The 24,977-nt window shown below is 33.0% G+C and overlaps 1 protein-coding gene across 2 annotated transcripts; it reads right to left on the bottom strand.

Annotated features, from left to right (window-relative positions):
• Positions 1-1,713: 1,713 nt before the first annotated feature.
• LOC143059508 (innexin unc-9-like) lies at positions 1,714-23,385 on the bottom strand. 2 transcript variants are annotated; one of them, XM_076233016.1, is made up of 2 exons: positions 23,269-23,385; positions 1,714-3,856 (listed from the first exon to the last, which is right to left on the bottom strand). In XM_076233016.1, the coding sequence occupies exons 1-2, from the start codon at positions 23,283-23,285 to the stop codon at positions 2,560-2,562; spliced, it is 1,314 nt and encodes a 437-aa protein (XP_076089131.1). In that variant the 5' UTR covers positions 23,286-23,385; the 3' UTR covers positions 1,714-2,559. The 2 variants fall into 2 exon arrangements, with proteins under 2 accessions (XP_076089131.1, XP_076089132.1); XM_076233017.1 differs by lacking the exon at positions 23,269-23,385 and adding an exon at positions 6,203-6,344.
• Positions 23,386-24,977: the final 1,592 nt, after the last annotated feature.

Here is a 24,977-nt window from a genome sequence, read left to right on the forward strand (position 1 = left end):
AAATGATTCTGAAAGAACGATTTCTTCTATTATTCTGTACGAACGATTTCATCAGTGATTTTGTACGAACATCGATGATTCTGTAAGAACAATAACATCGATTGACATATTTTGTTATATTGTTATTTTAGAGTTACCTCTCTTGTTTCATGTTTGTTTTTCGTTTATTTCTTGTACATAAATTATGACGTTAGATTTCTCGTTTGAATCGTTTTATATTGTTATTTCGGGGCATTTTATATCGGCCTATGCGGTATGGGCTTTGCTCATTGTTGAAGGCCGTACGGTAAACTATAGTTGTTAATTTCTGTGTCATTTGGTCTCTTGTAGAGAGTTGTCTTTCGTCGACTTACGGATTTGATTGTACCTTTAGTAATTTTCGTCTCTATGTTAATCTAAACAAGGTGTTTATTTAGTGCATTTTCATAATGTCAACCACAACAATGACTTGGTAATAGAAATATGGTTACTGGGGAATAGAAATGGGTCTTTGCCCATTGATGAAGGGCGTACGGTGACCTATAATTGTTACTTTAGGTCATTTTGGTCTCTGGTGGAGAAGTGTCTCTTTGGTAATTAATCACACCACATCTTCGTTTTATAATCTTGGTCTGACCAGCAGTAAAACCACTGCGAAGGTGGGACGTCCGTTCGATTGTGCGGTATTTATAAATTTGCAACTACGTGCGGTCAGAATCGGGACGTTAAATCTGATGTCTCGTAATCAGTGATTGCCACGCTTTCAGTGCCTTAAGAACGCTTGCAAAACTCTGAAAGGGCCCTCAGGTGGCAATTTTGGGACGTTTATTACTGTCCCTTGTCCAATTTACCCTTTTTTCCAGCATTAGACTGGCTCAAAGAGGGTAAATTAATGCTATTCGACCCAATCACATGACGCATACTGCTTCTGTTGTATCTATTTTGAATTTGTTCTCGACCTGAATATGAATGAGAATTGAGATATTTACCACTGAACTTTAAAACACCTTCCACATTAATCCAAAGCGAGATTTTCAAAACGCTTCATTCAAAGCGACTTTCTACACATTTTAAAAGATCTTTACAAGACTTTCAAAACGTATAATCTAAAGCGGGGCTTTATAAATGTTTAATCCAAAACGAGATTTTCTTATATATTTGATTTATTAACGTTTAATCCAAAGCGAGACTTTCTAAACGATTAATCCTAATCTTCATTTTGGCAAACATTTCACCGAAAGCAGTTGATTGGCTTATTACTAGGTTTTGTATACATGTACATTGTATATTTGTTTATATTTTTTAAAACACACATGGCAATTACTTGAGACTTTATCTAAGAAAATATCGGAAATGCTTGTTATGATAAAAATAAAATAATGCGGAGGGATGTTACCGGTGAGGAAAAATCGTAATTGAAACACTGATTTTATTGTAACTTTAATACTATACTATCGTCTGCATAGCTATTTGAGATTTATGTGTTATATGCCCCTCTAATCATTACTGGCACGTCGGTGTATCTTAATGAGCTAATATTTTTGTTCGTAAAGTGTTTGTCTTAAATAAAAATGAAATATTCTTCTGAACTCGTTTATGTTAAGTGACAGCTGCGTTTCGTTAAGAAATAATTAGTACAACAACTGTAAAACTCTACCGGCAGTAACACAGAATTGTGTAACAATAGAACAATATTTGATGTAGCAATTGAAGGAACAATTCTGAGAGATGTAAAAGATTTTCCAAAAAGTTTATTAAACAAATAAACAAATCTTCATCTACAAAACAATATCTTTTTCAGAAAAAAACAAAATATAAAAGTGATTATAAATCAATACATAAAAATATAATTCAAAAAAATAAATAATAAATGCACAAACATATGAAATGCAAAATAAAGTAATAAAATACAAAAACAAAAAATATGTAATGCATGTAATGTGTGGCGTGAAAAATAATAATAAAAAAAAATGTAATGGATGGAGTGGAAAATATATTACATGTATATGTTTTTTTAACGACTTTGACTGGCTATAAAGCCCTCGCACGGTCGGTGAGTATATATGTTCAGATGTAAACAAGTCTTTTGATTTCAGTTCCTATGGTTACAGACTTTATGTAAAAGTCTTCTGATTTCAGTTCCTCTGCTTTCAAACTGTATACATGTACAATCGTAGATGAAATGAGATATGTTTTCCATTTTCAACACAACGTCTACCTTAAGCTTCCATCTTATTAAAAATTCTAGCAAGAACACTACCGTATTGCTATTTGGTGAAATGTAGAAAATATTGAAATGATGATAAAAAAAAACTTACAATAAAATAACTGAGTGACAGTTTTTTTTTTTTTTGACAGGTTTAGATCTCATTCAAATCATGATTTATCACATTAGTTTTCGCACCAAAAAAATGCCAGGTGCAATGTTTTTTTAATTAACACAACCAAAATGTTAAAGACAATCCTCAAGACAATCATAGTAGCTGTATAACAATTTAAGTATCACAAGTTAAAACGACAGCTAGTGTGTGCTTTACTCTTTTAAAAAAATACTTTCATCTCTAAATGTTGTTTCTGTTATCATACAAAACTTTCATTTGCTAGCGTCTTTTTAAAGTCTTTTGATAATGTCCCATTACTGCTTCTATAAGACACGTAAGAGTTTTTATCGGCAGGTTTGGGGACTGTCCCGTTATTGATCTGGAACTGCCTATCACGATATAGGTCCCATAGATGCTTTATAACATCTCCCATTACGGCACTGCCCACATTATTTGACATGAGTTGTAGTAGAAATATTCCGTCATGTTTTAAATGCAAATCTACAAATTTTTGTAGTAATTTTTTAGTTAATGCGTCTCGTTCTCTCTTCTCGTAAAGTTCGTTGAGTCGTAAATACTTTTTAATGAAGTTTTTCCTCGGCTTCTTCATTAGAGCGACGATAAGCGTATAAATGACGTTCAGAAAGGACATCACTGATATCAAAGTCATCCAAAACCATAGGATTATAAATAGTTTTTCGTTGTAAAGGTTAACCGGAAGTACGCACTGCATCGTGTACCTCTGAATGTTTGACAACTGACGAAGGTCAAAGTCACAGAGCGTGACTCTTGGAAATCTCACGTGATTTAACGACCAATCTTGGCCAGCCAAGAATTTATTTATGACGTCATATCCGTAAACATATATATCATTTTGAAGAAATTCGTTAAGAAAGAAGAGAAGTCCGAATGAAACAGCAAAATACATAATTCTCACCATTATACGAATGCTAATCAGGTAGTTTCCATGGTGACGTCCACAGCCGATGTCACACAGGCTTGCAGCCTGTTCACGAGTTGGAGCAAAAATTCCTGAACGATAAGCACGAACATTGACACACCATTTATCGATATACTGAGCAACAAATTTTAATTTTTGTTCCCGGTCTTCTTTTGAATTAAGGTGCGTCTGTTTGGCCAATTCAACTAATTTCTTAATTCCTACTCCGCACCTATTAGACATATATTTCCATACCAATCGAGGAAATTTACATATAACCGCCATTATCAGTAGTATCAGTGGAACCCATTGGTAATAAAATATTGTGTTACTGTATCGGAACTCATATTCATAAGGAACAGGTTTAAATGGCGGGATATAGTAGGTGTTCTGAACCCAGCACACAAAGTTCACATACTTTACTTCCTCCGGACTGAGTTCAGCAGGGCACCAGCACTCGATAGGGTTACCGACGTATTCGGCTGTTCCCACGAGAATTGTACCGAAAAATAGTCCAATAATCGTGTAATAATGGCATAATCGATCGATGAAGTTATCGTCAAATACAGTTCGATGGCCTTCGTAAACACCGATAGGTCCAAGAACTTTATCCAAGCTGTAAAGATAAAAAAATAATTAGTTGATTCATTCATTCATTTATTGGTTATATGAAACGGTACTTTCTGTACTATTGGCTATTTCGTTGCAATAGTTTCGATTGGCGGAGGTAGCCGGAATGTCCGTTGCTGAGCCAAATAATCCTTATTACAATAAGCAATATTCAATAAGATTCGTATCATTGTATCATTAAAACAAATTATAACGTTTTAATGTGCGTTTTTTCAAAATAAAAATTCCATATTCTAAAACAACAAATTCCTGACGAGTGTTATTTGATAGCCACCCCATTGCCCCTAGGAATTTGGACCATATAGGCTATATATATAAAAAAAAAAAAAAAAAAAAAAACAGCCTTGGTTAGTCTTTTCACATCGGATTTATCTAGGTTTGTAACCAAGTACATGATGCTTAATAGCAAGTGGGTTATGTACAGTACAGATCTGTTATGTTTTGTCTGATTATAAAAATAAGAAGGTGTATGATTGTCAATAATACAACTCTCCACAAGAAGCCAATTGACAGAAATTAACTATATGTCCCAGTCCGGTCTTCAACAATGAGTAAAACCCATACCGCATAGTCACCTGATGTCGTGACATGGGTTAATAACATCATATCATCCTTTACGACAGACCGACATATTAAACATAGTGATGCAGTAGAATGTGTCCCAATGCCTGTAGTGTATGCCCATATTATTTTACAGTTTATGTTTTGTTGCTTGTGAGAGAGCTGTCTTCATCTCTTTTGCAGAGTTGTCTCAGTGGCAATCATACCACATCTCCTTTTTATAATCAGTAACACAGGCTTATAGAACAAATAGAACCTTTAACTTCAACAGACAATCTATGCTAAGTTAGAATACGGAGATATGGTGACTGCAACCTGCAAAAGGGGTAATTCTAAAGTGTAGTCGGTTGAATTGTCATAAAATGATGGTTAGTTTCACAGTCACGTTGTAGTTGCAGGAGAAACCGAGATTTTTTCTATAGAATGTGAAATATGTGGAAACTTGAAGTGGATACATAAATAGTTTAATATTTAAAACAAAAAAGATTTTGGTCACGCCTATTTGTCATGAGACAATAGGTATAATGCGTATAAATTGTAATTTGTTTTCTCTATTCTACATAGAATCATATTCAAAACAGTGTGGCTGTGGCCATTGATTGACGACCTAAATTATCCCATTGACTGGGACAGATTAGGTGAACGTTTGTCTATAACGATCACTGCTCACTACTCACTTATTATAGAATTTAAACTGTGGGGCCACCAAAGGTTCTTAACGCCTTTAATAATTAAAAAATCGAAAAATAATCAGGAATAACCTTTATGTTTTGATTTATATTATTGATGTAAATCAAAACATCGTGTTATTCCTGATTAATTTTTCGAATGACTTTATTAAGGTTTTGAGAACCTTTGGTGACCCCACAGTTAAAGTGTCTTTAATAAGTACATAGTGAGCCGTGGTCGTTACAGACAAACGTTCACATAATCTGTCCCAGTCAAAGGGATAATTTAGGTCGTCAATCAATGCATGGCCACAGCCACACTGTTTTGAATATGATTCTATCTTTATCCATTTTTCTGAAGTATTGGTGCAATATTTTCTATTCTGTTAACCCCACCCAGGCCTTCCTAAACATGCAGAATGTGATATTAATGTCTGAGATTAATGTAAACTTGTACCCACGGAATTACTGCAACTCGTACCATTGTAATGTTCACCGAATGGAATTAAAACGATTTCAAACTTAAAAAAGGAGAAAAACCTTATCCCGTTGATGCCGACGTGATTTTTAATGCAATGCAGTGGCGAATATACCCTTTTCTTTAACGATCAATGCATTTGACATATATTTGATCCCTCTTTTTTTACTTCTGTGTTAAAACCTCTTTTTAAAAAAGACTGCTTTGTCACTGCATGGTCCCTGCATTGCAAATCTATTGTATTAGAGACATTCGATTGGGCGATTTAGTGTACAGAATCAGGATGAAGTTTGTCTACTTGTGTAACCTTTACGAGGTCAATAAATTAGTTACCAACTGTTTTGTACTAGAACAGGTTAGAACATTACTGTATATTATTTTAAACTTGGCAGCGAAACACTCAATCTTCAAAACATAATATGTCTTGAGATTACTCAGGAAGGAGTTTCTAACTGTGACAGAATAAGACAAGCGTGTGTAAATTATCATCATCTTGAAGAACGCCGCTTAAAATAGTAACACGTCTACCAGTATTTAGTATATTTATTTACAACCCGCAGACGATCGGTTGCACATGACCGTAATTCTTATGAAAAGAAATGGAATTTGATACGTGTGTACTTACATTTTGACCAAAACCATTGTTTATGTACAATATCCCAATATTATTAATAGAACATATTGTTTGTATGTAAATAATACGGCAGTGTTGTTAATAATCAGGCCAAAAATCTTTCGTCAACAGTCGGTAAAAGTCGTAAGAAAATGGTGTATTGCTCATAATGAATTAACGCTAAAAAGAACTACCGATGCATGTATTAAAAGTAAATACACAGTTGAACCATTTAAAAATACCCACTTATTATAAACAGATAAAGTGATTTATTTTAAATCTGTCTGCTACCTTAAAGTGCAGACGATTTACATTATACCTGTGCTTTTAAAACTCGAATTTTTCTCGTACCTGGTTAAGAATAGAAAAACAAACCAGTCTGTAAGACATTAAACTTTACGGACATTTGTGTTATCTCGAAGTTTGAGCAAATCTGGACAAAAACTGAAACCATTTCAGAACTAATGAATGTTCAACAAAATGTCTATGAAGTAATTTGAAGATAGAAGTAAAATTCACACTCTGAAAATAAACACCGGATGTCATCTTACATTTTCGTTTCTTGATCAATCGAAAATTAACTAATAATGGCAAGGCAAAATAACGAAAAACTACAAAAGGACATACAACCATAAATTATATACTAGTAATGTATACAAACACAACATAGAAAACTTAAGACTGAGCAAAGAACCCCTTCCTAAACCGGGAATGTTTTAGGTGCATCTGGAGGGTAAGCCAATCCTATGACACATATTTAAAATTGGCACATGTAGTGCTGTGCATTTAAAAGTAAGCACATGTAGCTGTGATGCCGTGCATTTAAAAGTAAGCACATGTAGCTGTGATGCCGTGCATTTAAAAGTAAGCACATGTAGCTGTGATGCCGTGCATTTAAAAGTAAACACATGTAGCTGTGATGCCGTGCTTTTAAAAGTAAACGCATGTAGCTGTGATGCCGTGCATTTAAAAGTAAACACATGTAGCTGTGATGCCGTGCATTTAAAAGTAAACACATGTAGCTGTGATGCCGTGCATTTAAAAGTAAGCACATGTAGCTGTGATGCCGTGCATTTAAAAGTAAACGCATGTAGCTGTGATGCCGTGCTTTTAAAAGTAAACGCATGTAGCTGTGATGCCGTGCATTTAAAAGTAAACACATGTAGCTGTGATGCCGTGCATTTAAAAGTAAACACATGTAGCTGTGATGCCGTGCATTTAAAAGTAAGCACATGTAGCTGTGATGCCGTGCATTTAAAAGTAAACACATGTAGCTGTGATGCCGTGCATTTAAAAGTAAACACATGTAGCTGTGATGCCGTGCATTTAAAAGTAAACACATGTAGTGATGCCGTGCATTTAAAAGTAAACACATGTAGCTGTGATGCCGTGCATTTAAAAGTAAACACATGTAGCAGTGATGCCGTGCATTTAAAAGTAAGCACATATAGCTGTGATGCCGTGCATTTAACAGTAAACACATGTAGCTGTGATGCCGTGCTTTTAAAAGTAAACGCATGTAGCTGTGATGCCGTGCATTTAAAAGTAAACACATGTAGCTGTGATGCCGTGCATTTAAAAGTAAACACATGTAGCTGTGATGCCGTGCATTTAAAAGTATACACATGTTGCTGTGATGCCGTGCATTTAAAAGTAAACACATGTAGCTGTGATGCCGTGCATTTAAAAGTAAACACATGTAGCTGTGATGCCGTGCATTTAAAAGTAAACACATGTAGCTGTGATGCCGTGCATTTAAAAGTAAACACATGTAGTGATGCCGTGCATTTAAAAGTAAACACATGGAGCTGTGATGCCGTGCATTTAAAAGTAAACACATGTAGCAGTGATGCCGTGCATTTAAAAGTAAGCACATATAGCTGTGATGCCGTGCATTTAAAAGTAAACGCATGTAGCTGTGATGCCGTGCTTTTAAAAGTAAACGCATGTAGCTGTGATGCCGTGCATTTAAAAGTAAACACATGTAGCTGTGATGCCGTGCATTTAAAAGTAAACACATGTAGCTGTGATGCCGTGCATTTAAAAGTATACACATGTAGCTGTGATGCCGTGCATTTAAAAGTAAACACATGTAGCTGTGATGCCGTGCATTTAAAAGTAAACACATGTAGCTGTGATGCCGTGCATTTAAAAGTAAACACATGTAGCTGTGATGCCGTGCATTTAAAAGTAAACACATGTAGCTGTGATGCCGTGCATTTAAAAGTAAACACATGTAGCTGTGATGCCGTGCATTTAAAAGTATACACATGTAGCTGTGATGCCGTGCATTTAAAAGTATACACATGTAGCTGTGATGCCGTGCATTTAAAAGTATACACCTGTAGCTGTGATGCCGTGCATTTAAAAGTAAACACCTGTAGCTGTGCTGCCGTGCATTGAAAAGTATACACATGTAGCTGTGATGCCGTGCATTTAAAAGTATAAACATGTAGCTGTGATGCCGTGCATTTAAAAGTATAAACATGTAGCTGTGATGCCGTGCATTTAAAAGTAAACACATGTAGCTGTGATGCCGTGCATTTAAAGGTAAACACATGTAGCAGTGATGCCGTGCATTTAAAAGTATACACATGTAGCTGTGATGCCGTGCATTTAAAGGTAAACACATGTAGCTGTGATGCCGTGCATTTAAACATGTAGCTGTGATGCCGTGCATTTTATGGTAAACACATGTAGCTGTGATGCCGTGCATTTAAAAGTAAACACCTGTAGCTGTGATGCCGTGCATTGAAAAGTATACACATGTAGCTGTGATGCCGTGCATTTAAAAGTATAAACATGTAGCTGTGATGCCGTGCATTTAAAAGTATAAACATGTAGCTGTGATGCCGTGTATTTAAAAGTAAACACATGTAGCTGTGATGCCGTGCATTTAAAGGTAAACACATGTAGCAGTGATACCGTGCATTTAAAAGTATACACATGTAGCTGTGATGCCGTGCATTTAAAAGTAAACACATGTAGCTGTGATGCCGTGCATTTAAATGTATACACATGTAGCTGTGATGCCGTGCATTTAAAAGTAAACACATGTAGCTGTGATGCCGTGCATTTAAAAGTAAACACATGTAGCTGTGATGCCGTGCATTTAAATGTATACACATGTAGCTGTGATGCCGTGCATTTAAAAGTAAACACATGTAGCTGTGATGCCGTGCATTTAAAAGTATACACATGTAGCTGTGATGCCGTGCATTCAAAAGTATACACATGTAGCTGTGATGCCGTGCATTTAAAAGTATACACATGTAGCTGTGATGAAGTGCATTTAAAAGTATACACATGTAGCTGTGATGCCGTGTATTTAAAAGTAAACACATGTAGCTGTGATGCCGTGCATTTAAAAGTAAACACATGTAGCTGTGATGCCGTGCATTTAAAAGTAAACACATGTAGCTGTGATGCTGTGCATTTAAAAGTAAACACATGTAGCTGTGATGCCGTCCGTGCATTTAAAAGTAAGCACATGTAGCTGTGATGCCGTGCATTTAAAAGTAAACACATATAGCTGTGATGCCGTGCATTTAATAGTAAACGCATGTAGATAAAGAAAGGCAACAGTAGTATACCGCTGTTCAAAACTCATAAATCCATGGACAAAAAACAAAATCGGGGTAACAAACTAAAACCGAGGGAAACGCATTAAATATAAGAGGAGAACAACGACACAACACTAAAATGTAACACACACAGAAACGGACCAAGCATCAGACAAAATCCCACGAGAATAACAAGCAGCTGTGATGCCGTGCATTTAAAAGTAAACAAATGTAGCTGTGATGCCGTGCATTTAAAAGTAAACACCTGTAGCTGTGATGCCGTGCATTGAAAAGTATACACATGTAGCTGTGATGCCGTGCATTTAAAAGTAAACACATGTAGCTGTGATGCCGTGCATTTAAAAGTAAACACATGTAGCTGTGATGCTGTGCATTTAAAAGTAAACACATGTAGCTGTGATGCCGTCCGTGCATTTAAAAGTAAGCACATGTAGCTGTGATGCCGTGCATTTAAAAGTAAACACATATAGCTGTGATGCCGTGCATTTAATAGTAAACGCATGTAGATAAAGAAAGGCAACAGTAGTATACCGCTGTTCAAAACTCATAAATCCATGGACAAAAAACAAAATCGGGATAACAAACTAAAACCGAGGGAAACGCATTAAATATAAGAGGAGAACAACGACACAACACTAAAATGTAACACACACAGAAACGGACCAAGCATCAGACAAAATCCCACGAGAATAACAAGTAGCTGTGATGCCGTGCATTTAAAAGTAAACAAATGTAGCTGTGATGCCGTGCATTTAAAAGTAAACACCTGTAGCTGTGATGCCGTGCATTGAAAAGTATACACATGTAGCTGTGATGCCGTGCATTTAAAAGTATACACATGTAGCTGTGATGCCGTGCATTTAAAAGTAAACACATGTAGCTGTGATGCCGTGCATTTAAAAGTATACACATGTAGCTGTGATGCCGTGCATTTAAAAGTATACATATGTAGCTGTGATGCCGTGCATTTAAAAGTATACACATGTAGCTGTGATGCCGTGCATTTAAAGCAATCACCAGAAACATTAATGTCGTTATTTCGATGAAAATACACAAAGCTGTGTTAACGTGATTTCAAGCTAGAAAATTAACTTGTCAAACCCTATTTTTTTAGAAAAGATTAAACCTTTTGTTTATTTTTCTAATTTTGAATTACAATTAGTTGAAATTGGCCTTTAAATATCTCTTTATTAGAATTGTTGGTTGTGTTACACACTATGTAAAAGTGTCACAATAAAATATATACTATAATTGCTTTATATTTAAAACTTAGCTTTTGTGTAATCAAGAGGGTTCAGAAATATATTTCTATTTAAATAAATCGCGTATTAACCATAATACATGTATATGCAATTACATTGTAATAATATTATACTTGATTTAAATTCAAAATAAAGTGCGATAACTCTGAATTATTTTACTTTACTTTTGGCAAGTCAGTAATTCAATATTTAAGTGAATACACTGTACAATATAAATGTTGTGGATGCTGTTTTATATTAAAAGTACTTTGCGTAAATTCTTAAAATCAAATGAGAAAGGAGAGAGTATTCATTTTTAATAGTGTAGTAATTGAAAGGTTAGCACATACTTTCCATTTTTAATCGTGTCGAATGCAATTGAAAGGTTAGCATGCGCACACACTGTCCATTTTTAATCGTGTCGAATGCAATTGAAAGGTTAGCATGCGCACACACTGTCCATTTTTAATCGTGTCGAATGCAATTGAAAGGTTAGCATGCGCACACACTGTCCATTTTTAATCGTGTCGAATGCAATTGAAAGGTTAGCATGCGCACACACTGTCCATTTTTAATCGTGTCGAATGCAATTGAAAGGTTAGCATGCGCACACACTGTCCATTTTTAATCGTGTCGAATGCAATTGAAAGGTTAGCATGCGCACACACTGTCCATTTTTAATCGTGTCGAATGCAATTGAAAGGTTAGCATGCGCACACACTGTCCATTTTTAATCGTGTCGAATGCAATTGAAAGGTTAGCATGCGCACACACTGTCCATTTTTAATCGTGTCGAATGCAATTGAAAGGTTAGCATGCGCACACACTGTCCATTTTTAATCATGTCGAATGCAATTGAAAGGTTAGTAAATTCTGTCCGTGAAAACAAATCTCACCAAAATTATGGCTAAATAAACAATACAACTTCAGACATTTCTGCATCTTATTGTATCTATTTTATAAAACCGCTCGTAGATTTACTTGGTAATAATTTTTTGAAAAATTTCGATTTTGGTTGAAATGATAGGATATTTTTGAGTGGGAACTCACTTTTGTCCTATCACTGTATGTTCCTATTTTTTATGTTGCTGTCTCTTGCATACAAGTATTGTTAGACATTTTGCAGTGTGTTCAGTCAAGTTTGTTTTTATCCAAATAAGCAGATTCAATTTATTGTCTCTTAGATAAACTCATCATAAATAGTTATCAAAGGTACCAGGATTATAAATACCAGGATTGAAATTTTATATTTGCGCCATACGCGCGTTTTGTCTACAAAAGACTCATTAGTGCAGTGGCCTTGTTATTTTGTTGTTCTACTATATTGTTTTACACTTATTCCGGTGAATATCCATCCTTAATTCTAATATTTACGAACGTAAAAAAGATTTTAAAAAATATGAGAAATAAAGAGGACACAATCAATCTATTATTATGACGCGGACCAGCCTTTTATGCTATTTAAAAAGTTAACGATTTAAGTAGCGTCTGTTAGCTTTCCCTAAAAATAGGGCTGTATATAAAGATAAGAAGATGCATAAAGAATGCCAATAATCACGAATGCCAATGACACAACTCTCTACGTAGCCTAAAATGACTAAACTATAAAAACTATACTAAAAAGCTGGGTCTTTCATGCACACACAGGGTGACATTTTTTAAAAACACAACCAACTGTATGGTTTGTGAGACTATTATGTGATTGATCATGGAACCTGTAGTACACGAAACACACCTTTTGTAAACTTTGCAACGTTTTGTTTTTGAAGTACATTTTGTGGAAACGTTTTGTCAGAAATGAAAACCACTAAAACACATTAAATCTGCAAACAAATAATTAACAAACATATTTAGAAATCAAAATAAAATTCTATGTTGATAATGCAGGGATTTACATTTGTCAAACTTCTATCAATGACAATCCATTTCCGGTAAAACCTTGATTGCATTTTTATCGTCATTATTTTGCCATCAGCTACAAATACAAAATATGTAAATGGAGCTTATCCGGATGTTGTATTTTATCCTCCTCGGTATTATCAAACGTGTAAATTGAAGCCATTGAAAAAACAACACAGATCGTTTATGCTATTAAGGTATTTTGTAAATGACATCTATTTGAATAGTGTAACGTAAATGTAACTTGCTGTTTTAAAATTTGTTATCAAATGTAACAGGATTATAATTTAGTACGCAAGTACGTTTCGTCTACATAAGACTCACCAGTGACGCTTATATCAAATAGTTATAAAAGCCAAATAGTTACAAAGTTTAAATACCATTGAGGGTCCGCAATTCCAAATAATTGTGCCAAACTCGACTAAGGTAATCTTCAAAGTGTGATGGCCTTTGAAGCATTACTTATGACAGAATTGGAACTATTTGTATATTTTTAATTTCATCCAAACTTTATGATTCCTTGAAATGTATAATGGATGAAGTTAAATGTAATGGACTTAAAACTCAACCTGGATGTACTCGCCTAACATTCTTAAATTTACATCAAATTACTTTCTAAAAACAATTCACAAATAATCACGATAGTCTTGGAGTATAGATTCTGGTTAATGACGTTTTTTATCATGTTAATAACGTGTTATAGTATTCTTTTATTTCTCCTTATGAATATTACTTTTGTTTTGTCTATTTTAATCATATCCATTTGACGTGGCTATGTACTTGTACATCCCGCCATTGTGTTATTGTGCTATTGCAAATTACCATCTTAATAATGTGTTATAGTTTTCCTTTAATTTTCTTTATTAATATTACTTTTACTGTTTAGTCTATTTTTGTTGATATCCATCTGACGTGGATCCGTCCTTATAAATCCCTTCCTTGTGTTTTTGTGCTATGATAAATGTTTGTGCCTTTCATTTGCTAATGATTATGTGCTTTATTTATATGCCGTTTTTGTGCTTCTTTGTTACATATTTGTTTGTTTTTATAGTGATTAAGATTACACAAGTTTGACTGTTGTACCCCTATTTTGACATTTTACCTATAAGAAATAACTAAATTCTGTCAACATTTATAAATAATAAATGTTAAATCAAAATAATACGAGTTATCTTCCTTATCTTAATGACCAGTCTCCATAATGGCAGTTATGTTTAAAGTATTCCCTGTATGTTCCCCATCTGAAGCAATGAATACTGTCAACCTTTTATACTGAATGTTTAATCTAAACAATACAAGTTAAACATTAAATTCAATATTTTATCTTTGTATAAAATTATACTTCATTCAATTTAGCTATTAAATGTCTTTAAACGAGAAATAAATATTGATATAAAGACGAATTTTGGCTAATCATTAAATATGTCAATAGGTCGTCTGGATAGGCTTTGTTTAATTACTGATTTTTATATATTGTAGATTGAACAATAATGTTAAGGATCATAGAATGATATTATCTTTTGTAATTGTATAAAAGATTCCATTACGATAGATTTACTTTGAATTTGGTGCTTAAACATCACTGCATCTACCAAGGTAAAAATTGATTGACTTTAACTTACGACAAAATAAGTCAAAGGAATCTTTACTGCTAGTGCTGTATTTATAGAGAAAGATTTTGATAACGAGAAAGATTTTGGCAATATTTTAGTTTCCTTCATGTGGTGTATCTAGAATTAAAAAAGAGGGACAGTCAAACTCAAACTGACAACGCCATGGATAAAAATGAAAAAGACAAACAGACAAACAATAGTACACATGACACAACATAGAAAACTAAAGAATAAGCAACACAAACCCCACCAAACACTAGGGGTGATCGTAGGTGCGCCGGAAGGGTAAGCATATCCTGCTCCACATGTGGCACCCGTCGTGTTGCTTATGTGATAACAAATCCGATAAATAGTCTAATTCGGGAGGTCACATTCATGAAAGGGAAGGGGATTGTAGTTACGACGTAAGGAACATATCCGATATCATTTGTTTAAGTTTCATTCAGTGTATCTTGAATTAAAAATCGCCTCTACCAGGGTAAAAACTGATCGACTTAAACTCACAAAAATAATAAACTCATCAAAGATAGCAAGATTGAATTTGGTATTTTTGCCAAACGCGCGTTTCGTCTACAAAAGACTCATCAGTGACGCTTGGATCAAAATAAGTTGAAAGCCTAAATAAGGTACGAAGTTGAATAGCATTGAGGACCAAAAATTCCTATAATTGTTTTGCCAAATTAAGCCGAGGTTATCTCTTCCTGAGGTAGAAAAGCCAGGGTTGGCAAAGTATTACCCATCCGGGAATTCCCGGGCGGGAAAACCCGGCTTTTCCCGGACTGGGCAATACTCCCAGAAATGGGTAATAGTGGGCATTACTGGGCAATATGATTTTTCAAGCTTATTTTAACACAAAATAGTAAAGACTTGTTATAGTTTCATAGTATAACTGCTAAATATATACTTTTTATACAGATAACCATTGACAGTCATTTCTAGAAAATTCAATTTCATTCTCTTCTTTATATGTAGGCAGAATACAAGATTTGCACATTTAAAGATACCTTTTAATTACCAAGTATTGTTTCAATAATCCAAACTTTGAAAAATGCATTTTATTACAGTGTTTAAGTGGATTGTTAATTTTAATTGTTATACATTCATATTGCTAAATAAACACCCTACAGGGTCATGCCATTAACACTTATAAAATTGAAAGGACTGATTATTGTTACATAAACAAATCTGTGTTTTAATCTGAATTATTACTTATTAATTAGTGACAGTACATATACATTATTTTAATGTGATGTTTCTTTAATACATGTAATTGTTAATTCTTAATAGGAGCTATATTCATTTGAAAAAAAATGATTTATTTGCTTTCTATTTACAGTTTGCCAATCTAGACAAATGCTAAACAAACAAAATAGGGTATACATATCTTATTAACTATATTGCATTTGTGTTTATCACTAAATCCTTTTTAAAATTCAGACAAATATTTTATATTACCCAGTATTGCCCAGTATTACCCACTAAAACCCAGTAAAACCCGGGTTTTTCCAGTATTTCCCACTGGGCTGGGCAATACTCATAAAACCCGGGTTTTTGCCAACCCTGATAAAAGCATAAGTATTTCAAATATTCACAGTTTTGTAAACAGTTAATATATAATTCGGACCATAACAATGATAAAAGTCAGCGGAATCTATATTACTAGTACTGTAGTAATTGAGGAACGTGCATATATTGGAATCTGTTTGAAGTTTCATCCATTCAATGTAAAATGAATTAAAAGATTGCCTCGGTTCCTTAGTTCAAACATATATAGAAAAAGAAAAAGACATTTCTTTATGTTTACTAGTATATTCAAATCTAGTATGGACAAGTACAAAGCAGGATTCATATTCATATTATTTTGATATGAGCGTCACTGATGAGTTTTATGTAGACCAAACGTGCGTCTGGCGTACTAAATTATAATCCTGGTACCTTTGATAACTATGGACAAGAACAAAACAGGATTCATATTCATATTATTTTGAGATGAGCGTTACTGATGAGTCTTATGTAGACGAAACGTGCGTCTGGCGTACTAAATTATAATCCTGGTACCTTTGATAACTATATAAACATGCTGTCGTTTTGGCATTCTCGTACTATTAAATTAAAACTTGATGTTTGAAATACATATTAGAGCCAATGAGACAACCTTCCACAAGGAACCAAATGAAGTAAAAGTATCCTTCCATTGTCTGTTCAATATGAATGCACTTTGAATATATTTAGGACCATACCTCTTAACTAAGTTGGGTTTTCTTTACTAGCCAATGTCCGCACACAAACATATCACTCTTTTCTTCATACTGCCTTATATATAAACTCATCATAGATACCAGGACTAAATTTTGTATTTACGCCAGACGAGCGTTTCGTCTACAAAAGACTCATCAGTGACGCTCGAATCCCAAAAAGTTAAAAATGCCAAATAAAGTACGAAGTTGAAGAGCATTGAGAATCAAAATTCCTAAAGGTTTTGCCAAATTCAGCTAAGGTAATCTATGCCTGGGGTAGAAAAGTCTTAGTATTTCAAAAAGTTCCAAAATTTTGTAAACAGTAAATTTATAAATATAACCATATCAATGACAATTCATGTCAGCACAAAAAATTGCTGACTACTGGCAAGGGCTTGTGATACCCTCGGGGAAATAAATCTCCACCAGCTAAAAGGTATCGTCCTAAATTTGTATTGAATTAATTCCATCCAAAGCACTTTTCAATAATTGTTTTAATCCATTTATTTCACATTATCATTGCTTAATTTGCTTAATTTATTTCACATTATCATTGCTTAATCTGTTTAATTTAAGTATTTGAAGCAAAAAGAGGAATTTAAATAGATTTGTCTTTGTTCATTCTAACTATAGATGAAGAACCTTCATTCCCTCAAACTAACGTCCCATGAAGGTAAAAATACTCTTGAATATAAATATTATTTTATTAATCCAGTATTGTTAAATTTAAATATATCATTCGAAGTAAGGTTTTACCATTAAAACATAAGAGTGACAAATAAACTCATCATATATAGTAGAATAAAATTAAAATTGAGAATGGAAATGGGGAATGTGTCAAAGAGACAACAACCCGACCATAAGGCAGACAACAGCAGAAGGTCACCAACAGGTCTTCAATGCAGAGGCTCCTGACTTGGGACAGGCGCAAAAATGCGGCGGGGTAAAACATGTTTATGAGATCTCAACCCTCCCCCTATAGCTCTAGCCAATCAAGAAAAGTAAACGCATAACAATACGCACATTAACATTCAGAAGAAGTCCGAGTCTGATGTCAGAAGATGTAACCAAAGAAAATAAAAAAAATGACAATAATACATACATAACATCATACTACTAGCAGTTAACTGACATGCCAGCTCCAGACTTCAATTAAACTGATTGAAAGATTATGTCTTCATCATATGAATATCAGGCACAATCCTTCCCGTGAGGGGTTTAGTATCATACCATCATAACATATATGAGAAGAACATTACCCGTGTCATGTCAACAACTGGTTTATATAAATGTGTTGTTTAGTTCCGATGCAAAGACCCTATAAGTGAATCAATATTAACGCCAAAATATGCAATCTTTAATGACCTGATAACAGTATCGTAACTATATCCCTTCTTAATAAGTCTTTTAAAGGTTTTGTTAGCTTCTGAGGTGAATACTGACATTTTTGTGCTTTATAAAGAATATTTCCATAAAATATTGGATGTGACATACCTGAAATACGTATAAGAAGTCTGCATGTTAAGCTATATTTACGAATGATGTCCTTATACCGATGATAAAATTTAGTAAATGTTTTGACTAGTTTGTGATATCGAAAACCCTGGTGTAATAATTTTTCGGTAATACATAAATTTCTCTCGTTAAAATCTAAACAAGTTGAGATATATAACCACCGCAAGATGGCGACCAGGGAACGTCACCATCTAAAAATGAATAATTTTAGTAATAAGCTTTCCTTTAATGGAAAGGGCAGTGGTCATTATTATTATTAGCTTTATTTAAAGTAAGTTCAACATGATAAATTTATTTAGTATACATACTGAAGTCGTCATTATTGAGGGCCAAAATATCATCCAAATATCTAAAAGTATTATTAAATTTGTGTATCAGATGTTGTTTCGATGGTTCTTTGCTGGTATTTGTCATAAATTGTAACTCATAACAATACAAAAACAGGTCCGCAATAAGTGGTGCACAGTTAGTCCCCATTGGAATTCCGTTAACCCGACTATATACGGAATCTCCAAAGCGAACAAAAATGTTATCTAGTAAAAATTCAAGGGCAGATATAGTCTCAAAGCATGTCCAATTGACATAGTTTTTTTGTTTATTGCTACTAAAAAATGACCTAAAAGAGTTTGAACATATATAATATTGAAGATAGTCGCGCATTTCGTCGACGAAAGATTCATCGGTGACACTCGAATCAAAAAGGTTAAAAAGGCCATTAAACGTACAAAGTTTAAGAACATTGGGAATCCAGAATTTCAAAAGATATATTGGTGCTTTACCAAAGATACAATTTGACGTTGTTTTTTTTTAATTTCTAGACAATATGTTGCAGCTTAACCCATTACCAAACCGGTTACTTTATATATATGTCCACTCTTCCAGATCCCATGATATATCAATGAGTAAGTGCCTACATCTTTTAGTTTAGTTCTATTGTTCTGTTCTTCCTTTCGTTAAACCGTGTTTTCCATACCCGCTAACTTTTATCATTTTTTTCCTGTATCATTTCAGATAAGGTGATATCAATATACGCACGTTTACATCTTTTAAGTTAATTCTATTGTAGTTTTCTACCATATCAGGTCACCTGATCATATCAATACCTACATGTTCACTTCTATCGTTGTTTTCTACCTTCAAGATCACGTGATATCAATACTTACATGATTTATATCTTTTTTGTCAATTCTATTGATGGTCTCTAACCTTCCAGATCACATAATATGGATGCCTGCTTATTTTTGTTTTCTACGCATCGTTGTCAATATAATGGAATTTGATGTGACTGAGATACAAGTGAGAGGTTTAGCTAGCTTTAAGACCAGGTTTAATCCACCATTTTCTACATAAGAAAATGCCTGTACCAAGTCAGGAACATGACAGTTGTTATCCATTCGTTTGATGTTTTTGAGCTTTTGATTTTTCAATTTGATTAGGGACTTTCCGTTTAGAATTTTTCTCGAAGTTCAGTATTTTTGTAATTTTTAATTTTTCAAATCAACGCGTGAAATCAATACCTGCATTCTTAAACCCTTACACTTTTAAATAGTTTGGTTGTTTTCTAAGCTTCCACCGACCACCTGGTATTAATTCCTACAGTCTTACATTTTTTTGTTATCTTACTTCTATTGTTATTTTCTACCTGTTATTTATTATTGTTACGTGTAAGTCAAAGGTATTATTCCGTTTGGATTTCGTGCAATTCAATTTTTTAAATTTCATTCCCATTTTTAACCTTGGATTAATTTATACATATACATGTAATAGAATATTATCTTATATTTGTACTCTACTTTCATATTAAATATTTCACCTGATGTAATTACATTACTGTTAGCAAATAGACAAATAAACTCATTTATTCTAAGTGCAAAAATCCAGACTTCTTTTATCTTTTGATTGTAAATTCATCTGTTTCAATGTCTTGATTTCGCAAACATCTTAATTTTCTTCAAATGTAAAAACAATTTGTTTTACATAGGAGCCATAACAGCTAAAAATATATACAAGTTTGTTCGGTTCTTTACATTAAGAATTTGCCAAGTAAAATAGTTTCCATGTGTTTATAATACCAACGTTACTAATTTTATTCATTTTTAACATTTAATTCTTTATCTCTGTAAACGTTAAGACAGGAACACGAGGAATGCCAAGAAAACAAAATTGCATCGAAATGTTATGTTCTTGTATCTTAGAGAGTTTACTGATTAAATTAAGGACAACAGTATCATGATGGATGTTTGGGTTTGGGGAGGGTGTACTTCATTTCTTTATTCTATAATTCTTGATGGATTTTAGTTTCTTTATATTCTTTATATTCCAAAACCCCAATTTCTCTGGTTTTTTTTTTATATTTTAGCACCCTGATTTTTTTTCTTTATATTTAGCTCCCCTTTATATATTTACACCTCATTATCCTCTGTTCTGTATATTTCACCACCCAATTATTGTCTATTCTTTATTTAAGGCCTATTTTTCTCTATTTTATGTTTTAGCCCTTTACTCTTCACAATTGCCCATTATTTTCTATTCTTCATTTGTTGGGCCTACTATTTTCTATTCTTTAATTTATAACCATTTATTTTTCACATCTTGTCCATTATTCTCTACTCATTAAACCCAATCAGACCCTGAAACGGAAAGTCCGTTATCAAATGACAAAATCAAAAGCCCAAACACACCAAACGAAAGGAAAACAACTGTCATATGGTACAGGCATTTTCTTATGTTGCAAATGGTGAAATGAACCTGGTTTTATAGCGCTAAACCTCTCACTTGTACGACAGTAGCATCAAATTCCATTGTATTGACAACGATGCGTGAACAAAACAAACATACGCAATGGTTAAAATGTCCTGCAGTCAACATTGTGTTATAATCTTCATCACAATTAAAACAAACAAATATTTAAGATTTTAGACAATTCGCCAAAATGCGCTGTTTATTTATGAGGTAATCGAAATATAACTTTGTTATTTTTCCCTCTTGACTTTTGCTCGTTATTTTGTAATTAATCACAAGAGAAAACATAAACAAAGTAAGACAAGTTTTGATCTAAATATATTTTTTTTATAGTTTTCAGTGCTAACATATGAATAAAGTTATTCTAGTACAGTTGTAACATTTACGTAGTTGCATTCCAGGGTTTGATGATTGAGTGTTTGTGTTTAAGACCACTGTTAAAATAAATACTATATAGATATATATTGGCCGATTTATAGGTGAAAAACACGAAGTAAAATTTATCCATCTTTCTTTCTCGTCGTTTGCAATATGTGATTTTGGGTTTGTTTTTGTTTTTTTAAACTTAAACTCAACTTCAAATGAATAATTCTTACCAAATCCCATCAAGAAAAATACAATGAAACTCTTTACCATCAAAGAGTAAAATAACAAAAAAAAAAACGATCTCCAAGAAAATTTAAAACAGAAAAAATGAAAGTTCAAACACATCAAACGAAAGGGAAACAACGTCATATTCCTGACTAGGGAGAGGCATTTCAATATGTATAAAACGGTGCATTCAACCTGGTTTTATAGCTAGCTTATTAGGTCAAACATTTGATAATTTTCTTTGTTTTACCATAGTCACTGTAATCAATTAAAAATTCTTCAAAATATTTGATTAACATTTTTTGGGCGAACAAAACTTTGATAGAAACAAAAGACCTAAAATATACCTGTGTATCTTGATTAAAAATCTGGGGTATAGTTTCCAAGAAATATATAAATTGATTTACCTGATATATGACGTAATTAACTGGGAAAATGAGGACAATCGATGTCCATTTGTGTAATGGAAAAATAATAATTTTCAGCAAGACTCAATTATAAGCATACTTTATCAAGAGCATTACACTGAAAAGGTGCAAACAACGATTAGAACCGATGATACAATGAACTTTAATTGAAAGAGTTGTAATAACACAAACCAAATGTGTCCCTGAAAGTAAAACTGCCTATTTGAAGGATAGTACCCACTGAAAATTTATCAAATAAAACTTATAAATTGTACACACTCTTTTGAAAATACAATACTATTGAGTTTATTTATAATGTAGACGGTTGTAATGATTATTGCTTCCGTTGTAAAATTTAACAAGCTAATACACTCAAGGTATAATACTTTACAGATGCCATTTCTTATCAATTCTAATTACAATAAGCAAATTGATAAATGAAATGTTAAATTTACAGTAGTTTACTATAGACAAAAAAGCAAATATTCTTATACTTTCGGATCTCGTTTTATAGTTAACAAACTATTTACAACAAACTTGATTCATATTTTAATCATATTACACATTATAAATTATTGGTCTTTCAATAATGCAACGATTTTGGTTTTGTGAATTTCGGCCAGGGACAAGATAGCGATCCTTTCCCTATCTAAATAAAGTTTAATGGGTATTCTAAATTAGCAAAAGAGAAAATCTACATATCAAGGCGACAATACTTTCCTGATGTTAAAATATTGTAAATCGACCATTTGCAAATTTCAAAACTTTAAACGAAATGTTGGTTAATAGAATGGTACTGATAATGAAGCTTTATTATTTTTACCACTCTGAATATTTGGAAACACAAATAAATGAAGATATTTCGTCTTATCAAGTTACAATGTTTGCACAAATCATATTAAAAATTGAATTAAACCAATGAAAGTTTGAAGAAATAATTATAAATATCGCTTTATATCAGTTTTTAATAACTACATTAAATTTACGCATGTCTCTTGGCTCAGTTTTTAATGTGATTTATATATATATATGATACTAACAATCTTTAGGCAACAACACCAATTTACCTTTGAATGTACCGTAAATGAACATTATAAAATAGTATGAAATTCAAATTTTGACAATGAATTCCAAAGACAAAACAGGTGGTGTTTCTACATTTAACATCTTAGCAAGGAACAAAAGAACTGCATCTGCCAATTCCATGAATTCAGAGAGAAGAAAAAAGATAATAAAATGTTCTACTTACAATGTAGCGTAAGGCATGTTCTACATTCCAACAAATCAATGTATTTTGACTTATAACAATAATGTACAATATGTTTAAAGTCAATAGTAAGAACGTGAAGTGGTAAAATGATTACTGGTCGAACAATTAGTATGATATTGGTTACGGATCATTTGCCCCGTTACAGAGTTTGATAAATGATAAAAGAGGAACCAATTGGGGAATTTGAGATAATTCATTTAAGTTTCATTAACTAATTTATTCAATGATATGTATATATAAATGTCTGATTGTTGGATTTATTTTAGTGTTCAAGAGTGTGATACGAACCATTATTGTTCTGTTGATGATAGTCTTTATAATTTTCTCATTGTTAACTTTTCATTTTATGAAATACAGAAGAATACTTCTGTTTTTTGTTGTCATTTTTCATTTTGATTGTAAATGCGATAATAAGGATTTCATAACTGTATTATAATGTTTGTTTTCTAAAATCTTCATATCAATTGTCATATTTATTTTTGGAAATAAAATAGAAATGATGTCCTAAGAGAGTAAATTTCAAAGGTTATATATATACGTTAGTTTTTCAGCATAGAAGAATATATAACCGTTCCTCGTTTTATATAACGGAAATAGTTTGAATTCACATGCTGTATGTGATTATTTTATTAGATCATCCTATTCAAAAATTGATGTCAGTCGTAGTAAAAGAATGGAATTAAGAGCATGTACAAGCAAAAAGTGGAGTAAATAGTATGCTTGCGTTATTTTTAGTTTAAAAGTGCATTACCATAAAGAGAGCAACTTTCTAGTATATCAACTGTGATACGCAACACACAAAAGTAGCAATTACTGATCTTGCGTATATACATTTGGGATGGACGGATTGCATTCGACGTACATATGTATACATTGTACAAATACTATTTGTTTGGGTAACGTATGCACACCATTTGTTGGGTCAGGTGTTTGAATACAATTGGCTTTGTTAGACATATAAACACCATTGGTTCGATTAAAAGTGCATTCGCATTTTGTATCAATTTGACTTCCGGCTATCTAATGGAAACTGGAAACATGTTTGTTTTAAATGCCAATAAAAAAATATAACAAAAGTACAAAATTCCAATTCGCAGGTAAACTTACAAAATCAAACGTTTTATCGAAATATCTCTTCGTATAGACATTTTTCGAAATAAATGATGGGTTAAACATTTTCGTAAAGCTAGCTAAACCCCCACTTGTACTTTGATTATATTGACAGAATAACGAAATTTGTAATTGCCCAACACGTGTGTCGTAATTTTTCCCTCTAGAGAGCCCCTCATCTAGATCACCTGCAGTCAGTATGAATTTCGACCATTGACCTTGTGATGTTTAACACATATTCAGATGTTATAGAAAATATGAAGTTTTGTATTTGTTGGCATCACTGATGTTTCACATTATTTGACTATCTGTAGATCAGTAGGTATCCACTGATTAATTGGCTGATAAACGGGGTTCAAAACATTAATAAAGATGGCGAACGGTTAATGTCGAGCAACTGTTATTTTTAATTTCACGTGTGTTCGAACCAAAGGACTGTTATTTGTGAAGTAAGACTTTAACACACAGTTCAAGTCGAAGAATTGATTCCAGTGCATTTTCAAATTATTTTTTTCACGTGTTTATAAATATAGGACGATGTGATTCCAATAAAGGGCACTTCAATCATGTGTTGGTCC

The sequence above is a fragment of the Mytilus galloprovincialis genome, chromosome 14 (assembly GCF_965363235.1).
Source record: "Mytilus galloprovincialis chromosome 14, xbMytGall1.hap1.1, whole genome shotgun sequence".
Classification (NCBI taxonomy): Eukaryota; Metazoa; Mollusca; class Bivalvia; order Mytilida; family Mytilidae; genus Mytilus; species Mytilus galloprovincialis.